The sequence below is a fragment of the Podarcis melisellensis genome (assembly GCF_964234715.1).
Source record: "Podarcis melisellensis genome assembly, chromosome: 6".
NCBI classification, from domain to species: domain Eukaryota; kingdom Metazoa; phylum Chordata; class Lepidosauria; order Squamata; family Lacertidae; genus Podarcis; species Podarcis melisellensis.
Window position 1 is genome coordinate 71,782,491 of NC_138538.1, and position 21,352 is coordinate 71,803,842.

Consider the following 21,352-nt stretch of genomic DNA (forward strand, 5'->3'; position numbering starts at 1 on the left):
TTGTCATGGAACAGTGTTCTGTCATGTGAACTAGTACAATCCTATACATTTCTACCCAGAAATAAGTCCCCCTAGGTTAAAGCTAAAGGCTAAAGCTGAAATCCTATGCGCCCCAATTTGGATTGTATGTATGTGTGCGTGTGTTTCATTTCCAGCACTGCTTGAATGAACAAGTCACCAAAGACCTCAAACAATCTACCCTTCACAGTGATTTACTCCTGCTATTAAATTAATCCCCCTAGTAGAGGAGAACATAACTCACTTCCTAACAAGATGTGAGGGGCTGTGGAGGGGAAGGAACAAACCTAAAGCACATACCAGTTTTTTTCAATGCAAAACAGGTTTTAAAAATCCTCCAAAATCATTATGAATTTGTTCCCTCGTGAATCACATTCAAAAGTACAGTTGTCGACAGGCTGTAGTTCTAGTCAGTCCTCTTCCACATTGTCTATTCACAGAGGATGCACAAAAGGGATAATAAGCGCCCGAGAAAGATTTTACGAGCATGGGTGATAAAAATACAAATAAAAGATGTATAAGAACTAATGTCGCTGAAAAATCAAAGATACGATTTGCAATATCGCTAACGGAGGAATTACATATACAGTGGTACCTCGGGTTAAGTACTTAATTCGTTCCGGAGGTCCGTTCTTAACCTGAAACTGTTCTTAACCTGAAGCACCACTTTAGCTAATGGGCCTCCTGCTTCCGCCATGCCACTGGAGCACGATTTTTGTTCTCATCCTGAAGCAAAGTTCTTAACCTGAAGCACTATTCTGGGTTAGCAGAGTCTGTAACCTGAAGCGTATGTAACCTGAAGCGTATGTAACCTGAGGTACCACTGTAGTTCTGTGATTCTTTCCCTCCTCATAACTCTTTTCTTCTTTTTTGCTTTGAAATAATACAGCAGCTGAAGTTACAATTTGAAGGGGGACTCTGGCCAAAGAGTGGAGTGAGGAGGGGGCTTCTTAACCCTCTCCTATCGGCCCATTTCCTCACCCCTTCACCCACTCTTTATTGCTTTAAATTATCTTTTCCATAATATACAAACACATATGAGGCTTAGTTCTCACAGAAGATGGTACGCCTGAAGCATGTCACGGAGGGGATATCATGCCATTGAATGTTTTGAGAATACAAGAAGATCCCCGCTAGACCAGGCCAAAGGTCCACATCTAGTACAGGACTCTGTCCACCCAGTGACCAACCAGATGCTCATGGGAAGCGCACAAGGTGGACCTGAGCACAAGAGCACTCTCCCCACTGGAGATTCCCAGCAACACGCATTCAGAGGCATGCTGCCTCCAGCAGTGGAGACACAACATAGTCTTATATTCTCTTTGAGCAGGACCAAACAACGCTCGCTAAATTCCTGCACTCAGAAAACCATTGTGGGAGGGGAAAGGCTAGCCTAGAGCCATTTTTCTTGTCATCTATGTTACAGTTGGCACCTAGATACAAAAATTGTAGAGCCTTTTTTTTTTCTTTTTTTTGCAAAATCTCCAAAAAGAAAATGAAGTTTTTGAGCTATTTTTTTTAGGAAATTCGCCCCCAAAACCCAACACTTCCAGGTTGCCATTTCCAACAGGCGAATCCTGGTTATGTCCGAGAGATTCTGGATGTATGACAGCCCTAATCTATGTGAAAGGGTTTTGTTTTTTTTAGTGAGATGATCACGTGGCTATGTGAGCCCCCACCTGCAGTTTGGAACAATTTCATCCAGAAACAGGTTTGACCATCTCATTGAAAACCAGGCCACAAAGAACTAGCCTACCTTACATATGCATGTGAAGGACTTTGAACACTGTATCATTTAATTGATATTAACCACGATAACCAAAAATGGAACTTCCACGTTCAAAGCTGATTTCTCTGATTATTTGATGCTAGAGACAAAATACAAGAGAAGCTAGCTGAGAGGTTCCTGAGAGGTACCCAGATGGCCTCTGAGACTGGCTTTCCACTAAGACAGCTCTCATACTGTTATGTGGCAACTTAACTGAAAGTTTTTAATTCGGCTGCCAGTTGCTCCAGAATACCTTTCTTTCAATCCTTAAAGTATAGGTCCTTTTAGTTCATAATCTTTTTATTAGGAGAAGCTTCATCTCAAAATATTGAGTTTTTGATGGAAAATAACCTCTTCACATTTTTGAATGAAAAAGCAATGTCCTTTTACATCAGCAACAGAAGCCAGAAAGTCTATGAATCATCCAGCTAAATTCTTCCATAGAGACAGACACAATAATTCTGACATTAGTACATCATGTAAGACACACATATTTCTCTTTATAAACAATGGACTTTTTTTTCAAAATTAAAAAAATAAAACCGGGAACGTGCAAGGATTCGAAATACTATGTTTTCCAGGATGTAGTGGCATGGAAAGTCTGGCAATCAAGCAAGAAAATATTCAGTACAAGGGTCAGAGTAAGCTTGAATAATTCTGCATCCTAGACATTGGAGGAACTGTGAGTACAGAACAATCCAGCCTGAGGGTAGACATTTCTGAACACTCTGGCTAGTAAGGAGAAATTTTCTATGTGTTTAAGAACTGGCCACACATATTAATCACACATGTATTTTGCAAACTGACACAGAAGTGTGTAGTAAACTGAACTTAATATTGGGAAAAGGGAAAGATGCAAGAAACAAAAACTTACAGAATAGTTCACTTCTGGATCAAATGGCCATCTCAGGGTCAAGATACACAGGGCACTAAACTGATCTTTGAATCCTGTAGTATAGCACCAGAAGGACTGAGCAATGTGATTCCCCCTACCCCTCCGATATTTGGGCTGGGTCTCAGGCTCAGCTCACAAGACAATATCCACTTCACAACTCTTCTTCCAGATTAGCTGCCCCAAACCAGAGTTTTCTGTCCCACATGCTCATAGCAGGAATAGTGTAATACTACACTATAAGCTGCATTCCAATGAGTTTAGTACATGTGGTAATAACATTTGTTCTCATTACTACATTTTGGATTGTCCGCTGGGTTCCAGATGCAATTTGAGAAAACTCACTCTCTCATTCCAATTCAGGATAAACATCGCTTGCCCTATTTAATGTTGTGGGCTGTGCTTTATAAAGCAGGACTGGACCCCATGCAATTGTTCTACAACCAGCAACAGTAATGTTTGTTTCCGAAATTAGGATGTTAAATAGTGAAGCTTTAAGGACACACCATGAGACATGATATCACAGCCTAAAAATGCAATCCAAACAACCAGTCTGCTCAGCTTTACAAACAGCAAATCTGAACGTCCTGGCAAACTGTGAAGGAGTGATTTACAAAACAGTAGGTAATAGCTGGATCTTTCTCCAGGAGCAACATGCCAGTATTTGAGAAGCACATACATGACTTCATCCTGGGCCTAGTTTTTTGTACCTTTAACAAAACCTCAAATAATAATAATAATAATAATAATAATAATAATAATAATAATAATAATAAAGACTTTCCACTGTGCACCAAGAGGCTTGTCTCAAAGTGATTAGAGATTTGGTTGCAGACCACACAGAAAGCAAGTTGTTTGTTAGTTAACATTTTCTTCCATGCTCTTGCCTTTGGCATTGCTCCTATCATGCCTTCCAGGGCTGATGATCTGTCACAAGGCCACACAGCCTCTCAGAATAGGAAGCCCACTAGAATCGATGATAACACATTAAGGGCAATGCCATAAACCCCATTTTAAACAAGAGTTCAAATAAATAACTGGAGAGAACTCAAATTGCTTCCACAAGCCACCAAGAGCCTTTGCTCTGAAACCTGATAACTAGTTAACATTTCTTTCTATCGGCATGATTTTCCCTTCTCCTTCTTCGAAAGGAGTACCAGCTAACTGAGTAGGGTCCATTATGAAGTGGCTACAAAGCTTCATGAAGTTCCCAATACTTACAGTGAAAAACCTCGAAATCTCTGGGGCAAGTCTTTCTGTTTTCACCTTCCATACCAAGGGAACAGGAGAGTTCAGTATGAATGCCAATGGCCTCTGGTGAATATGAATTGAAGAAATTGGATTCAAATGTAAGGTGACCTGTAAAAAACACAAATACACACCAACCAATTAAAATGTGGTCATTATTTGATAAATATTCCAAAAATAATTAATATATAGTGCCTCTTTAACATTTCAAGTGCTTTGTGTACATTTTCTCAGTAATCCTTATACACAGACAAGTTGATAAGATGATGATGATGATAATTTCTTATGTTACAGATGGGACTGAGGAAAAGCAATGTGCTTAAGCCCACCTGCTCAGTTCATGACTGATGTGAAATTTGAAATAGTAATGTCCTAGGCACTGCCCTAGGCTGGGGTGAGGGGTTAGCAATAGTGTACATCTGCAGAGCCATCTCAAGGAATTTTGCTATCTGTGGCAGAGCAAAATAAATAAATAAATCAAATAAACTCAAAGTAGGCACACAGGACTCAAATCTGGTCAAGTTATTTTGGCACCTGAAACACACAACCCCACAAGTTCCTCTCCACCTCCCTGGCAGTAAAACAACAGTGTCTGTTGCTAATAACAACCAACACAACAACAACAACTATCTATTATTATTATTAGCAGCAATTTGCTGCCCTTATAAGAAAACCCAAAATCAGCAGCCTAAGCCACCTTGCTCTGTTTGATGGTATGGCCAGCCATGGGCATCTGCTGGGCAGGGGACCAAGTGCCAACTCCCAGAGCCCCCTAACTTTGCTCCTCCTTGTTACTGTTGCTGCCTGCAACCACCTTCTCCAAAGAAGTGAGCAGTGGTTAGGGTTGCTGTTCAAAGTTTTTGAGCTTTTGGGGGGGAACATCTCCCCCCAAAAACACACATTTGGGGGCTTTTCTTGGATCTCAAAACCTGGATGTATGGCAGCCCTGGCAGTGACAGAAGCAATGGGATGGAGAAGCACCCTCTGCTTGCCTGGCCGTCTCCCTGTGGTTGGTTTGGGCCCAAAGGGACTGGCGAAGAAGGAGTTGCAAGAGCAGTGAGAAGAGTGAGTGAGAGAGGAATCAACTCTAGACTTCTTCACATGTTACACTGAAAAGAGCGTAGTGTACACTCGCTGATTTGTGCAGCTCAACTACTGAGTACACCGCTTATATATTCTTTAAACATAACATGTGAACACCCTTACCACTCACAGGTGGGGGTAGAGTTGTGGCAGAGGCATGCTTAAGGCCACCTACTGAGTTCAGAACCGAGGTGGAATTTGAACCCTAATTTCCAAGTTCACAGTTTTGTATTCCTGAGCCTAATCCTCATAAATGGCAGGGAAGCTAGGAAACCTGTTTCTGACTGGGAGGACCAAACCCTCAGCAGAGTGCCCATTTTCTCCTCAAATAACCCAGTCTGCAAAGAAGTAGAAGAGGCTGGATTTGATATACCGCTTTATCACTTCCCGAAGGAGTCTCAAAGTGGCTAACATTCTCCTTTCCCTTCCTCCCCCACAACAAACACTCTGTGAGGTGGGTGAGGCTGAGAGACTTCAGAGAAGTGTGACTAGCCCAAGGTCACCCAGCAGCTGCATGTGGAGGAGTGGAGACGCGAACCCAGTTCCACAGATTACGAATCTACCGCTCCTAACCACTACACCACACAGCAATTCCAAAACCACTGACAATTCAATACTACATCCCCTGACGCCCACAGATTAAGTGTAGTCACAATGTATTTATTAGCTGTTCTGCACTGCTGGGAAAAGCCACCATTCCAAAGCCACCAGGGGTTCCTGGCTCCACGGAGCTCAATCACCATATGGTCCCCATCATTTCTAAATTTGCTGTTAACAGACTTCTGTGGGCAGGTTTGGAGATTTTGGTTGGATGGGCCCTGGGCAGCCCAGAAAGGCACAAGCCTCGTGAGCCATTGTGAGGAAAAGACAGGAGCGATTCTCCGTTGCAAAGTCTGGCGTGTGGGCTGAACACCCTTTAGGGAAGAAGTCTAGGAGAAGTCCAGCAAGCTCGGGATGAGGTCTGCTAATGAAAACAATTCCAGGAAAGAGATGAGATATTTTGGATCTTGCGACAGTGTTCGGGCAAACTTAGAAAGACACCTGCTCAGCAGTAAATAATACTTCAGTTTAACTATTATCCTAAAACCTCTTCCTTCATTTTAAGTGGGCAATCATAGTTTTCTGGCTTGAACTTATCAATGTTTGGAATACTGGGCATATTTTTCCAAATTCTCTTCCCCCACCCCACAACGTACTAACATATTTCCTTCAAGAGCTGTATAAACAAGATAATCTAACTTCCTTCTCACTTCTCTTAAAAAATCAAGCACACACCAGGTGACAGTGGCCATGAAAAAGAGGAAAATTGAGCAACCCGAAGGTACAGGAAGTGTCTGCGATTCCACTGGGAATGACATTTGGGATGAAAGGTTATACAGTGGTACCTTGGGTTACATACGCTTCAGGTTACAGACGCTTCAGGTTGCAGACTATGCTAACCCAGAAATATTACCTCGGGTTAAGAACTTTGCTTCAGGATGAGAACAGAAATTGGGCAGCAACAGCGCAGCGACAGCAGGAGGCCCCATTAGCTAAAGTTGTACTTCAGGTTAAGAGCAGACCTCCAGAACGAATTAAGTTCTTAACTCGAGGTACCACTGTACCACCAGTTAGTGCAGAGGTAGCCAATATGGTACCTTCCAGATGTTTGAGATTCCAACTACCAGCACCACACAGCAAGAGAAATGGTCAGAGACGATGGGAGTTGTAGTCCATTTGTAGGGAACCACGTTAGCTAGCCTTGGTTTAATGCTATGTGAACAAGCCTAGGCTCCTTTCAGGGTCACACACTCCCTCTCCTCATCCCTTATCTCTGTCACCCAAAGTCATGGTGGCACAGGCACTCTTCAGGGCTATCTTCTGACACTGCTTCCTTCTGAGAAAGGACACAGAGAGAAGATGGCCTCAAGTCTGGGACTGCCAGCATTGCCACTGCTAATGTAGTGGCAAAGTAATTCAAAAAGGCAGGTTAGGGAAGAAGCCGGAGACTTCCCTGCCTCAGGCGGCACAGTAACTTAGGCCAGCTATCATGCAATCCATCGCCTGTATTCTGAAGAAGCACCGGTCAGGAAAACATCAATAATATGTGCTTACAAAACAACCAAAACCCACATGCACCATCATTCAAAGGATGATACAAGTACAGTGGTACCTCGGGTTACATACGCTTCAGGTTACATACGCTTCAGGTTACAGACTCCGCTAACCCAGAAATAGTGCTTCAGGTTAAGAACTTTGCTTCAGGATAAGAACAGAAATTGTGCTCCGGCAGCGCAGCGGCAGCAGGAGGCCCCATTAGCTAAAGTGGTGCTTCAGGTTAAGAACAGTTTCGGGTTAAGAACGAATTAAGTACTTAACCCGAGGTACCACTGTAGTTTTGGTTAAGATGGAAATGGAAGTTTCAGAAAACACTTGTTTCCTCTTTTCCACTATAGATATAGCAGTCAATAAGAAAGAGAAAGGCCTAGTTGTGAGAGAATGTTATAGAGTTCACTGAGAGCATTTTGTAACTAATACATCCAGCACATGAAAAATGGGCATTATCAAGTGAATAATCTTTCAATATAGGCTTTGCATGCCTCTGCAGTTATTAAGACTCTTTCGAAAGAGCGTTGCAGACACATACAATATCAAGGAGGTAAAGACAGCTGCAAACTTTCAGTTTCCCTGGAGATACCAGTTTTTATGGAAGGCTGAGGATCACCACAGCAACCAAACTACAAAAACAGACCAATGGGCTCGTGCCCCATTATTCTGGCAAAGTAATTTGTATTATAGGAACAGTCTGGGGCACAGATATTGAAAAATGATCAAAGAAGAAAGCACTGTTGAAGTATAATTTGGTTTTGCTGACTTTAAGGCCTCAAATCACACGTTTACAAAGACCGTTACGAAAGTTAATGCTCAAGGTTTTGTAATGCTGAACTAACCACTGTAGTGTGAAGGGATCCAGATTAATTTTCAGCACATTTTTTTCCAAAACAACCATTACAAATTTGTGCTAATAAACCAGGGCAAAAATATATCAAGTTACAGTACCCATATTGAGGCAGCTGTTCAGAAAAGCATTAAGAGAGAAAATGGACTTTCAAGATGAATGCACTTTTTTTGCTTTGTATCTTCAGATCACAAAACTACTACAGCACTATATGTCTTGAAAATATAAGCATTTTATAAATTTAAGTAGCTGTTTGGGTTGCCAAACAGAAAGTTAATCAATTGCAATGCTTTCTGGGAAAGTCTCTAAAATTGCCTTCCCCGGCATAGTACTCTCCAGATGTTTTAAACTGCAATTCCCATCAGCCCTAGCAAATGGTCAGGGATGATGGGAGTTGTGATAAAAATTAATAAATCTGAAGGGCATATTCATAAAGTCTGCCACACTTCTTCAACGCCTTTCAAACCCTGTCTTGTTACACTTTGGCAACAATTTCACCGATGCCACCTCCTTTGTCACAAGTTTGCTACGCCACAACTCATAATAAAACATACATACTGCCAATATATCATTTCTATATTCATAAGCCCCATGCCATTCTCCATGACCCTCTCTTTCCTTTTCAATTTGTAACTTAAGAGTTGGGAGGAAACTGGTTTTCAGGGGCTGGCTTTGGTCCTAGCTTCTCCAACTACTGACTTTTAATTTAGCTATACATTAGATTTTTCACAATGATTGCTCTTAATAAGTTATTTATTCAGTTCTTCTTTTTATTGTTGTTTGTTCAGTCACACGTTTTTGCCCTCATAACCTGCAAGTGTACTATTTTATACTGGACAGAGCTGCTGAAAGGTGAACAATTAAAAAAAAATTTAAATGAGCAACAACCATAGCATGGTTTTATCTTCTCAAGTGTGAAAGATGCAACAACAGTAGTTTATATGGATCTGCTTCACAGGTTCTCTATGCTGCCAACTGATTAAAAAAAGAAAACTGATGGTGCATGTAGCCAACCAGAAGCTTCAACTGGGAGCAGAAAGGTTGGCTTTGCCTAGAATGGCTAGGGAGAGAGAGTGAGTGCATGCAGGAGGTCTCTTGCACCTTTAATAGTTGAGGTCCCTCTTCTTCAACTGATTACTATTTTTCTTTTCCTATAAACCCATAGACTCCCACAAAATCCCAGTTTGGAAACAGCTAAAAGGATGGTTGTGCTCCCCCTAGCTGTCGGAAGACCTTTCCTTCCAAGCAATTTCAAGAAGTCTAGAAGGGAGACAGGAAAGAAGACAGGCTATGGAAGAAAGGGTTAGCAGCACCTTCCAAACATTAGGCCAAGGGCATCAACTGCCAACCCTTACTACCCTAAATTGTTCTGTTTACAGAACTTACATAATGTCCTGAATTCATGTCTGCATTATATAATGTGTCACAAATAATTTTGGTTCCATTCATTTAGATCAGGCTTTCCCAAACTTGGGCCTCCAAGCTGTTTTTGGACTACAACTCCCATAATCCCTAGCTGGCAGGACCAGTGGTTGGGGTGATGGGAACTGTAGTCCAAAAACAGTTGGGGGCCCAAGTTTGGGAAACCCTGATTTAGATCTAGATGGTGATAGTAGATTAACAGCATTCAATACTTAAAATCTGCTCTGGGATTGGGTTCCATTTTTGTTGCTGTAGAGCTTCAGGTTATGGTTTTTAAAAAAATATTTAGTAGAATCTGAAACCCCCAGAGTTATGGTATGTCAATGAAGTATCTGTGCACTTTCTTCTAAATCCCATTATTCTCTGATGATTCTTTCAGACACACAAAATACCCCAAAGCCAAACAAAAGGACTCATAAATGTACATGTCCCTGCCCACGCTGTTCATCTTTCCAGCACATGCAACCTCCCCCAAACCAGTCACGGAACAGCAAAGTGAACTGCTAACAATAGTTTAGCCTTGAAAGAATTATAGAAAAAAGTATCTTTCAGTATAGCAAGAAACACATTGTACCACAATGTGAATGCAATTTCCATATGTGGACAGAATAGAGTTTGCATTTAACCTTAAACAGATGGTTTACTGAAAGAAGAAACCCACATTTTGACAAGTGCCTATTGGATAGACAAATTGCACCATGGCAAATTGAAGACGCAAAAGATAGGATAATTATTCCCCCACAATAATTGAAAAAAGAGAGATGCATTTCACACAAACCTTACTAGCGCCTCACGGAGGCAAGGCTGTAAGAGTCCCTTTCCAAAGAGGTCAGTGCAAAATCAATGTCAAGGGGGGGGAGGGGAATATGAGAGAGACCAAAGGCAGGTGTGCAATCAAGATCCAAAAGAAAGCAATTAGAGAGCTTGTGCCAACAGCTGCCAACCTTAAGTTAGTGCCAAGGCCCCAGTGCCTCAGCAGAACCCAGAATGCATGTCCTGGGCCACCTTTAAAATATCTTTCTTCAGCTTCCCATGCCAAGAAGTGCTGAGACTTAGTTGCCCTTTTAATTTTCCAAACTCAAGTCAGCCCTCCATCAGCGACACTGTGAAAAATTAAGACGGTCTAAACCACTGAGCCTCTTGGGCTTGCCGATCAGAAGGTTGGCGGTTCGAATCCCCACAACGGGGTGAGCTCCCATTGCTCGGTCCCAGCTCCTGCCAACCTAGCAGTTCGAAAGCACGCCAAAATGTGCAAGTAGATAAATAGGTACCACTCCGGCGGGAAGGTAAGCGGCATTTCCGTGCGCTGCTCTGGTTTCAGTGTTCTGCTGCGCCAGAAGCGGCTAGTCATGCTGGCCACATGACCTGGAAAAACTCTGCGGACAAACGCCTGTAAAGCGAGATGAGCGCCGCAACCCCAGAGTAGTCTGGGACTAGACTTAACTGTCAGGGGTCCTTTACCTTTTTACGACCCATCTACCTGGCGGTGCTTAGAGCACTGTTGCTGTTACTGCATATTTCCACTAACAGAGATGGGTGACCATCAAGGGGAACTATGCCAAAGGCCCCCTAAAACCTGGAGGAGGCTTTGCAAGGGAAAGGGGAGGATCCTGCCAGGCTACTATTGGCTCCCCCCATCATTTGGTCTGGCAGAGCTGATAAGTTACAGTATCCCACTCTGGCCATTAGATATGCGGTGCTGCAGGACAGCAAGAATCCCTGTGCATGAGAACTGTCTCAGTGCTGCAGGGGGTAAGGAGTATGGGCATCAGTCATAATGAATACAAGTAGCTATTTGAACACCACTTAGCAATTCTTTTTTGGATACAACTGCCAACTTGCCCAAAATTATGGGCCGACCTCTGTATGTGTACAATCCCATCATCTTAAAAGCGGATTCCCTCGACCATTTTAAGCTGCTGAGACACAGCTGGAGCCAAGGTGGATTGTGTTTCCTCTTCTGGGCGCAAGAGGAAAAGGATGTGATGTGATCATGATGGAGTGGTCCGTAACCATGTGATCCCTTCTGCGCACACCCGCGTCCCAATTTAGCCAGCTATTGAAAAGACCTCAAAACTGGTATGAGGAGACATGGCTATATATCCAGCAGGAGGAAGGGTAAATAATAAAACCTGATCCCCTCAAAATACAGCTTAGCTTCCCCAAACATACAGTACCTGCATGACTGGAACCCAAAAATTATTATGACCTGATCTGGATTCATATCTTTCAATGTCCATATCTAAGAACATACAATGTTGACATGCTTTGCAGTTAACGTGGCTGCCAGTGGGCTGCCATGCCCACCACAATATGGGACAATCAAGACAAGTTGGGGAAGGTGCAAAGAAATGAGTCCTGGAGAGCTGACGTTCTAACCATCAGCTGGGATCACCTGCTCTAGAGAGCTCTCTTTTGGGGCTGGAGGAAGTGGCTTGGATTCAAAGCACTATCTCTAGCATTTAATTTTTTTCAGAAGAAGTGGTTTGCATTGAAAGGGCTTTGAATCCAATCTCATTTCTCTGCAGAGGGGGAAATGCTGCTGTTTTAGGAGCATTCCACTCTATGCAGAGACTTCAAAGGTGCTCCCTTGTAACTGACAGTCAGCTGATTAGGAACCTCTTTGAAGGTGTGCTCCTAGTGTCAGCCAGATCTAGCTCCCTACCCATGATCTAGAGAGCTTGGCAAAGGCTACTCTAAAACAGGGTTTCCCAAACTTGGGTCTCCAGCTGTTTTTGGACTACAGTTCCCATCATCCTTAACCACTGGTCCTGCTAGTTAGGGATGATGGGAGTTGTAGTCCAAAAACAACTGGAAGACCCAAGTTTGGGAAAACCTTCTCTAGAATAAGCATTCAGTTGAGAGAGAAGTGAGATGGCCAGCTCTTTTGGGCATCATAATTGAGAATGAGCTCTAAAATGTACTTGGTATTCCCCCAGTGGTACGTTATGGAAAAAGATTGGCAAATGTGGCCTTTTAGAAGGAGGTGGTTTGCCATTCATGACTGCCATTCTCATTGTGGAAGCCCTGGAAACGTCCAACAAATGTCTTAAGTTCCCAGGATCATTCTTTGGAAACTACTTTCCTAAACAGTTTACATCCCACTTTGCTGCCACATTTTGAGTGAACCATCAATCAAAGTTTGGGGGTTTTTTTAAGGCTTTTGTTTTAAATTAAAATTTGGAAATGTTTTAGGGCTCCTATAAAGTAAGGCAGCTAAAGGAACTGGCAGAAACACAGACCTGGTAAGTCCTAATTTTGCCACACAATATTGCCAATCTCTTTAGCCCTCAGCTGCTTTCCAATTTCAAGCACCTGCTCTGCAAAAACTACCAGAGATCTGCCAAATTATACAGTATTTTCACACAGCCTTTTACGTTGGGCACACTAATCCGGTCTGGTATAAAAAGCATGCAAAAAGTAATAATGAAAAAGCCAAAGCCTAAGGAAAGCCACATTATTTATTTGGCCCTGTGCATAGTTAAAGATGCATACAATTAACATACTTGGCATAATTGCATCTCTTTCCAAACCTAATTATTTTAGAGAACTTCTCTTTGTAACTGAGAGAAGGGAGTGGGGAAACTAGAGACGAAATGGAGAAAATGGTAGAATAGGATGCCTAGCAGAAACAGAGCAAAAGTGAGGAGGCAGAAATAATTACCATAACATGAGGATAAAGAGTAAAAATTGTGCTATTATCTGCTCTGAGCACTGGGACTGCTAGCCTGGCCTTCCGCAGCCATTGCCTACATTTTTCTTTGCTTTTGACTGCAACACTGAGGATAAGAAATTAGCTTTTTAAAAACCCTGACATTTCAGTTCCCTGACATTCCAATTCCTCAGCAGATACTATGTTTGCAGATTTACAGAAAACACACAGTCCTGCAGCAGTTCTAGCTTTAGGTTAATGGTTACCAGCTTTTTAGTATAACCTGAGCAAATCTAGAAGCATGCATAGTAAGTAAGACTGCAGCCTTAGTCCAGCTTCATCCAGCTGCCCTTTACAATCATGGGGTTTTTAAACTGAACAAATGCTACATATATATATATATATATATATATATATATATATATATATATATGGCCAGGAGTTGAAGCTGAGACTACCAAATCCATTGCTTCTGAGCCTTAATACAGATATGGATTTGGAAAAGCAAAACAAGATCTCCTGCAAAGTCTTTTGGTTTACAAAATGAGCATATAAAACCCCTAACAATCTGTGTGTCTCGGCTCACCACAGCACACAGAGGTCAAGAGGATTTTTGCACAATCAAAAGCATCCTTGGGAGTCAGGGCCTGCCTCTTTCACATTTTTAAAAAAGAACCCATTAGCTTCTTTTAATTCTATTTAAAGTCACACGGCCAACTTTTGCCAGCTACCCCACAGAGATCAAGAGACTATTCTCTCAAAAGCTACAGCATGAGGCCTGGCCATCTCATTTTTTTTTTGCAAAACTTTTTTACCACAAAACAGCCCTAGCAGTGGACATTCCAGAACAGAAAGGTGGGGGTAAGTTATTTAAATAAATGAGACTTCACTCTGAAAAATTTACTGCACCCTCTCTCAAATAATTGGCAATTAAACTTCAACAAAGATGATACTGACATGAAATCATACTAAGCATCCATGACAAGGAAGATGTAGATATTTCCAGATGCTATTAGATTTAGGTTGCAGCCCTATGCACACTTACTTGGGGGTAAGCCTCATTGAACGCAATGGGACTTCCTTCCTGTGTATAGGTTTGCACTGTAGAGGCCTATGTGCAGTTCTGCAGAACTGTAGTAGTACCTCCTAAGACAGGGGTGGGAAACCTATTCTTCTCCAGATATTGAAGGACTACAACTTGCCTCAGGTCCAGCCAGCATGGCCAATGGTGAGGAATGATGGGAGTTCTAGTCCAGCAGACCCAGTTCCCAGGTTATCAGGTCATTAAAAATGACACCATTTTTAATGACACCAGGCCACAGAATGACACCATTAATAGGAATTATGAGAGTTCAGAAGCTTTCAACATGCTATACCCAGTGACTGTGTTCTAGAACTTGCAAGGCACCTGGTGCTTTCTGAACATAAAAAGGTTGATACATCTGGAGCCTCTAGACCTGGCAGTCTTGTTGTTTATGTGGGGGAAAGGATCTCTCCTTAAGCTGTCTTACAGTTAGATTTGTTGCGACAGAAATACAGGATTCTTTACTCGGAAAACAGAAGCATCTCTGTGAACAGGTATGTTTTTAGAGACAAAAATTCAGACGGTGCTGCCCATTAAGAAACTGTGTAAACACGGCAAGGGAGTTTGTTCCATTTGCTAGTGCAGTTTCCAGTGGTGGCAAAGGGGATGTTATCGTTCTGATAAAGCCAGCTTTCCAATGGCATATCCGAGCCAATTCGGCTTTCCATCCTCTTCGTGCCATGTACGTTACAGGCTAGACACGTAACAAAGTGGGGATAGACACTTACGGGGCCTGCAATGAGAAGTGACTGTCCGGGAAAGAGATCCTGGGATCAAAACTGATAGCTCAAAGACAATGTTGACCCAGTGAGCAGCAGCAGTGTAAAGGGTGTGCTCCCTGTTAGGCGTAATTGGAAAAGGAAAGGAAAGCAAAACTGCCAATATCACTCCACTGCTTTACAAATCTATGGTGTATGATCATACTTGAGTTCAGTTTCCGGTACCACAACTCAGAAAGGAGATTGTAGAACTGGAGAAGGTCCAGAGAAACTGGCAACCAAACTGATCAAAGAACTGGGTCAACTCCCTTAAGAGGAAGGTTATAACATTTGGGGCTTTTATAATTTAGAGAAAAGGGATGAATGCGGGGAGAATGACTGGGGTGTATAAAAGGATGCACAGAAAGTGGACACAGAGAAGTTTTTCTCCATCTCTCATAATACTAGAACTTGGGGCAACCCAATGAAGTTATATGTTGGAAGAGTCAAGTCACAAGACAGAAAGTAACTTTTTTCACACAGTATAAACTATGCAATTCAGTAAAATTCATGGCTGGTGAAATTCATGGCTGCCAACCTGAATGGCTTGAAAAGGGATTTAGACATGAAGGATAAGCTTCCAGTGTTAAAGGCAGTATGTCTCTGAATACCCATTGCTGAGGAGTACAAGTGGAAATAGTACTGTTGAGCCCCTTTCCTGGTTAGCCACTGTGAGAACAGGGTGCGAGACTAGAAAGGCATTTGCTCTGATCCGGCTCAGTTCTTCCTATATTCAATCAGACTTATTTTCAGGGAAGAATGTGTAGCTTTGCAATCTCACTCCATTACAAAGTGTAAAATGCTGAATAATTTAAAGGTTAATTTAACTAATACCCCTTGACAGGCCACTTAATAAAGAGCAATTTTTGTCTTGGGTTAATTGCAAAATAGTGTTTTTAAGTGACAGTCCCATGGAAGAATATCTGCATTTCTGAAACACCAAAGGTCAAGTCAGTCAACAGATTATGCATTTCTCCAGCTGTGTATGAAAGAGGTAGATCGTTTTACAGGTGTGTGTTTCAGAAAAGAAAAACCTCAGTCAAATGCAGGAAATGTCCAATTTAAAATGAAACGCTATGCTGTTAAAATAAAGTACACACACACACACACACACACACTTAGAGCCAGTATGAAAAAGAAGTATATGAGTCATAGGGGACTTGAAAACATTGGAGCTTTAAGAGACTGGGGCCTAGTAAGGGTGTCTATATTTAAGTATTACAGAATGGAAAAAAATGTGGTGTGTATGTTAGAGTAAAAGCCTTGTGCTGCATTGCAGCATTTCTACTGATTCTCTCTCACTTTGGGCTTATCCACACTATTGTTTGCCCTACAGCTTTCCACTGGGATAACCTGTGGTTTAGCACTGGATTGGAGCAAACACCAATCAGGTTTTCAGCGGATTGCTGTTTGTTCCGATTTATCACTAAAGAGCGAGTTTTCCCTGGGGAAAGTAGCAAAACCACTTGGACCAGTGCCTAGAAAGTACAGGACAAGTGGAAAACTGCTCGGACAAGTGGAAGTGTGGATGAGCCCTTTATTGTGTAACTCAAGCTTGGGTTATTTGGAGCTATAATTTTAAAGCATTTCTAGTTGTTCTATGTAACAGCAAACCAGGGTGTGCCGCTATTGGCACTTGCAAGTGTGAGACTGCAGTTGGCACACAGTTTCTGCTTGCCACTCCCCCTTCCAAGACATGCGAAGGGTGGAGATAATCAGAAGTTTCCGATTCTGGTTGGCAGTCTGCACATCCAAGCACAGCAAATATGGTTTCATCTAATCAAGAGTTTGCCTGCAAACAAGCATCCCAATCCATAGCCATGGTTTGGAATGCTGTTTTTGCAGGCAAACTTTGGTTTAAGCAGTGGCATACCGTAGTTGCCAGTGAGTAGAAGCTTCTGGTTTCTTCCCCCTTGCACACAAAGGAAGGAGAGAAGTGAGCACACTGCTTGTAAAGTCAGCAACTGCTTGTAACCATGTTTTGCTTGTGCTCAAACACTTTCCTTTCTCCCTTAGGAAGAGATTATAGGTTTCCATTCTTAGTTTGTTTAAGTAGCAGTTTTTGGTTTTTATTCTGGCTTGATATATTGGCTTGCTAATTAACTGGGTTTTGTACAAACCACAGTTTCCCTAGTTTGGCCAAAGTGGGAAATGGGAATGGAAGCCCAAGCTTCACACGGGTAACAAGAAACCATGGTTTGTTTTTTCAGTCTGAATTAGGCCAAAGTGTTATTTCACAGCACCCTATCATGACTAGATCTCTAATTAACTAATAGTAAATGGATGATGGTAGCGTCTAACATCACTGTGCTTCTCTCAGTTTCACTATATTCTTGTGCATCTTTCAGGTTTAACTTATCTCCTACTTTTGACCAGATCTTAATGTTAGTGCCAAGCTTTATGAAGCAAATCAGTATATGCAAAACAATTTTTTAAAAAATCTCTTTGGGCTTCTGTATGATCCCATACTCCTCTCCAGCATTTTCTTTAAAATATACATGACTCGTATGCAATTTCTACTGCAGATTTTGAGAGAGAGAGAGAGAGAGAGAGAGAGAGAGAGAGAGAGAGAGAGAGAGAAACCCAGCTGGGGTTCACTCTGCATGAAAATAATTGGTTATTATCTCTTTTTGAGTAAACTATGATTAGCTCCATGTTTCTGTTGGACATGAAGCTCTAAACAAATAGTCTTTTGGCCCCCATACAACTTCCTTTGAAAATTCTGGTGGGTAAATATGAAAGAGTTTTCAAATTAAATGACCAGTAATTTTCTGAACAGTCTTAGAAAACAACCCAGAAGAGACTTCAGTCCAGAGTAAATAAGATGCAGATGCCACATTAAACAAGACATAATTTTCTGTGTAGGCAGGAATACTGCAACTTACTCAATGAATAAGAGGGGCTATAGATGGCTGTTTCTTCAATATATAGATGTTGCCAAAAAACGCTGTGAACTAATCAAGGCAATTAACTGAATCACAGGACTAGCTGTTGCTGCCCTGATAACAGCAAAAAACTTAGCTGCAATTCTGAATGAGATCAGACAATATTTCCTAATTACTGCATGAGTGAAATAAGCCATAACACTTTAAAATTAGCTGGATACATTTATGATGATGAGTGCTACAGGATAGGTTTCAACATGCTGCTTCAACTATGATGTTTAGATATTGGAAATGAGTTTTGCCTCCTGGAATTTGGGTTTATTCTTCTTTCTTTTCACTGTTATAACTGATCTGTAGGGTGGCAGTGATTCCATAGTTTCATTATTATCCTGGATCTCCCCATCACAACATACCATGAATGCAAATCGCTTTCAAAAAGTATATTTTCATAGTTTTGCAATTCAATTCCTACCTCAAAAGAGGAAAATTTGTATGTTTTTATTCTGTTTTTCTTTGTATATCTTTCTAGAAGCTCTGCCCTTTTTCTTATTTTCCCATCTTTAGAAGCTATACATCTTTAGAGGAATTTTTAGAAGCATTCCTATCATTTAGAAGCATTGGGAAATCTTATTCACACTCTGAAGATTGCCTGTGTCATTCAACAATATAAAGCTGAAATATTGAGCTAAGGACAACAACACAGCAGCAGAGCAGACTTTGCATGCAAAAGGTCCCCAGGTCATAGAATCTTAGAACTGTAGAGTTGGAAGGGACCCCAAGGGTCATCTAGTCCAACCCCCTGCAGTGCAGGAATCTCAGCTAAAGCATCCATGACAGATGGCCATCCAACCTCTGTTCAAAAACCTCCAAGGAAGGAGAGTCCACATGGCAATCTCACTGGTCGGCAGTTACCCGGGTCTTCCTTTCCCCCCTTTTTGAAGATGGGGACAACATTTGCCCGCCTCCAGTCTGTAGGGACCTCACCTGTTTTCCAACAATTCTCAAAGATAATAGGCAAAGTCTCTGAAATTACATCCGCAAGCTCCTTTGGAAGTACCCTTGGATGCAGCTCATCAGACCCTGGAGATTTGTAGCTGGGTGTTCCCTAACTATCTCTTTTCCTATCTTGGGCTGCAGCTCCCTCCTTACATTATTTATTCTGTTATCACAAGGCTGGGTATCACTTTCCTTTTGGGTGAAGACAGGGGCAAGGTAGGTGTTGAGTAGTTCCGCCTTTTCTCTGTCTTTTCTTCTTCTTCCCCACACAGAGGACCTACCACTTGTTTGCTCTTCCTCTTACTTCGGACATAGCCGAATAAACCTTTTTTATTATTTTCAACCTCTCTTGGAAGCTTGAGCTGATTCTGAGCTTTAGCCAGGCTGACCTTCCCCCTGCAACTGTTGGCTACTCGTATATACTCCTCCTTTGTGATTTCTACTTTCTTCCATTTCTTATACATGTCCTTAACTCTCAGCTCATCTGCAAGCTCCTTATGCAGCCACACTGGTTTCCTTAGATGCCTCCTACTTTTCTTTCTTGTTGGTATTGTCTATATTTGGGCCTTCAATATTTCTCCTTTTAGAAACTCCCATCCTTCTTGGACTCCCTTCTCACTGAGTATTTCTGACCACGGGATCACACCCAGCAGCTCCTTCAGCTTTTCGAAACTGGTCAATCCCTAACTTCTCTAATTATAATTATCTCAGGAAACATGCTAGAAAAGGCCCTTGTCTGGCTAGCTGCCATTAGCCAAAAGGAGACAATAGTGTGCAAAATGAATCAAAGGTCCAACAGTATTAGCTATCTTCTCAAGTTCATATATGCAATATATGGATTTTAGATGGTAGAAAATTTGTCTGTATAGGAGTTTATGAAATAAGCATCTGCTACCTGCTTCACCAGAAATATCAAGGATCAATTCTATTGTTGGCTTTTTACATCCTGTTTGAAGGTGTACATTAAGCATTGTCATGCTGAGGATGATCACAATTCTAGGTAATTCAGCTGCCAACGTTTGAACAATTTCCATATGTATAAGCACATAATTTTTTTTAAGACTGCCCATAAGAGATTAATATTTTTGTTATCCTTTTCTTTTCTTTTCATTTTGATAATAAGCTGTCTGCTTGAAGCTCCAGGCAGCTGAATTTGCTTTTTACTGATTCAAGTTTTCTGTCTGTAATTAAGGAAGATTTAGAAACACATCCTTATGAAAAGAACGAAGAAACCTTTAAATCTTTAAGCAGCTCAGTGGTAAATTTTATTTATGCTCCTGGGTGTCAATCTCCACAGTATCACACTGCTTACCCAAGCATTAAGCAGCTACTGAAAAGTTAAGTGTTATTAGAAATTCCTTACACCTGCCGAGAAAAGGAGGTCAGTAAATCTGAGACTTTAGGCAAGTGGATTGAATCAATACATTCCCGGGCAACATTTCGAACGTGTAAGAGGATTAACTGTTCAAGATTTCTTAAGAAGGCTCACAAACTAGGCATAATGTAAACTATCAATATTCTTCCTACAGAAATAGTGAAGGACTCACTGTTGTGAGACCCAACTCCAGTCAAGTTGGGTGGATAAGGCAAAGTGAGGTAGAGAGAAACTAAGACACAGAGAAGAAAGCCAGAAACAGTACTTGCAGCCACCAGTAAAAGTAGGGTCCCCAAATTGCTCAGACCAGTGGGCAGGCTAGATCTTGAAACCTCTATAGAGCAGGGATGAGGAAGCACCTAGATGTTGTTGGACTACAACACCTAGTCACTGTGGCTGTGCTCTATCTCCAGAGGCAGAGGCAATATGCCTCTGAGCACTAGTTGATGGAAATCACAGGTGGGAAGAGTGCTGTTGTACCCAAGTACGGCTTGTGAGCATCTCATGGGCATCTTGGCATCACCTGTTTTGGACTGGGACATTTATAGTATATTCTCCCTCCACAGCTCAGTTCCCTTTCATGAGAATCCCAGAAGACGCTCCATTTCCCCTTCAGCCAAAACCCACTCCACAACCTATTAAGGTATTAAGTTATATCTAACCATCTGGAGAATGGGCAATCAGAGGGGTTATACCAAGGTTGGGACCGCTGAAAGCAATACAGGCAGAGAAGTGATAGTGGAAAACACATCCTTAACTTGCCAGCTTTCCCTCTCAGATGCGTGAAAAGGGGTGCCTCTAAAACCAACAGAGGCATTACCATATGGGTTCCTATACAGGAAGAAGTGCCTTAATTCTACCTATTCGCATCCCTGAGATCTCAACAGTCTTTTTAAAAAATACGTATACAGTAGTACCTCATTTCGAATGTAATCCGTTCCGGAAGACCATTTGAGTTCCGAAACATTCGAAAACCAAAATCTCAAAACGGAAATCTCAATACGGAAGCTGCGTTTCCAGTTTGACTTCCGAGGCACATTCGAAAACCAAAGCATTTATGGTATTTGAGTTCCAAAACATTCATCAACGGAGATGTTCGAAAACCAAGGTACCACTGTATATAATGTATATCTCTGTAGGCTACCTTTCTGTGTACAATTCATCCAAGGTGGCTTACATTAAAAAGTTCAACACAACATCTACAAGATACACAAATACAAAATAAGTCAACAC

At 41.8% G+C, this 21,352-nt stretch overlaps 1 protein-coding gene across 1 annotated transcript in view; it reads right to left on the bottom strand.

Moving 5' to 3' along the window:
- The window catches only part of TGFBR3 (transforming growth factor beta receptor 3), a 143,145-nt gene that overhangs the window by 56,667 nt on the left and 65,126 nt on the right, over positions 1 to 21,352 (bottom strand). Inside the window, exon 4 of the mRNA XM_081914167.1 lies at positions 3,900 to 4,037. Coding sequence (XP_081770293.1) covers positions 3,900 to 4,037 — 138 coding nt within the window. The remainder of the gene's footprint in view (positions 1 to 3,899; positions 4,038 to 21,352) is intronic.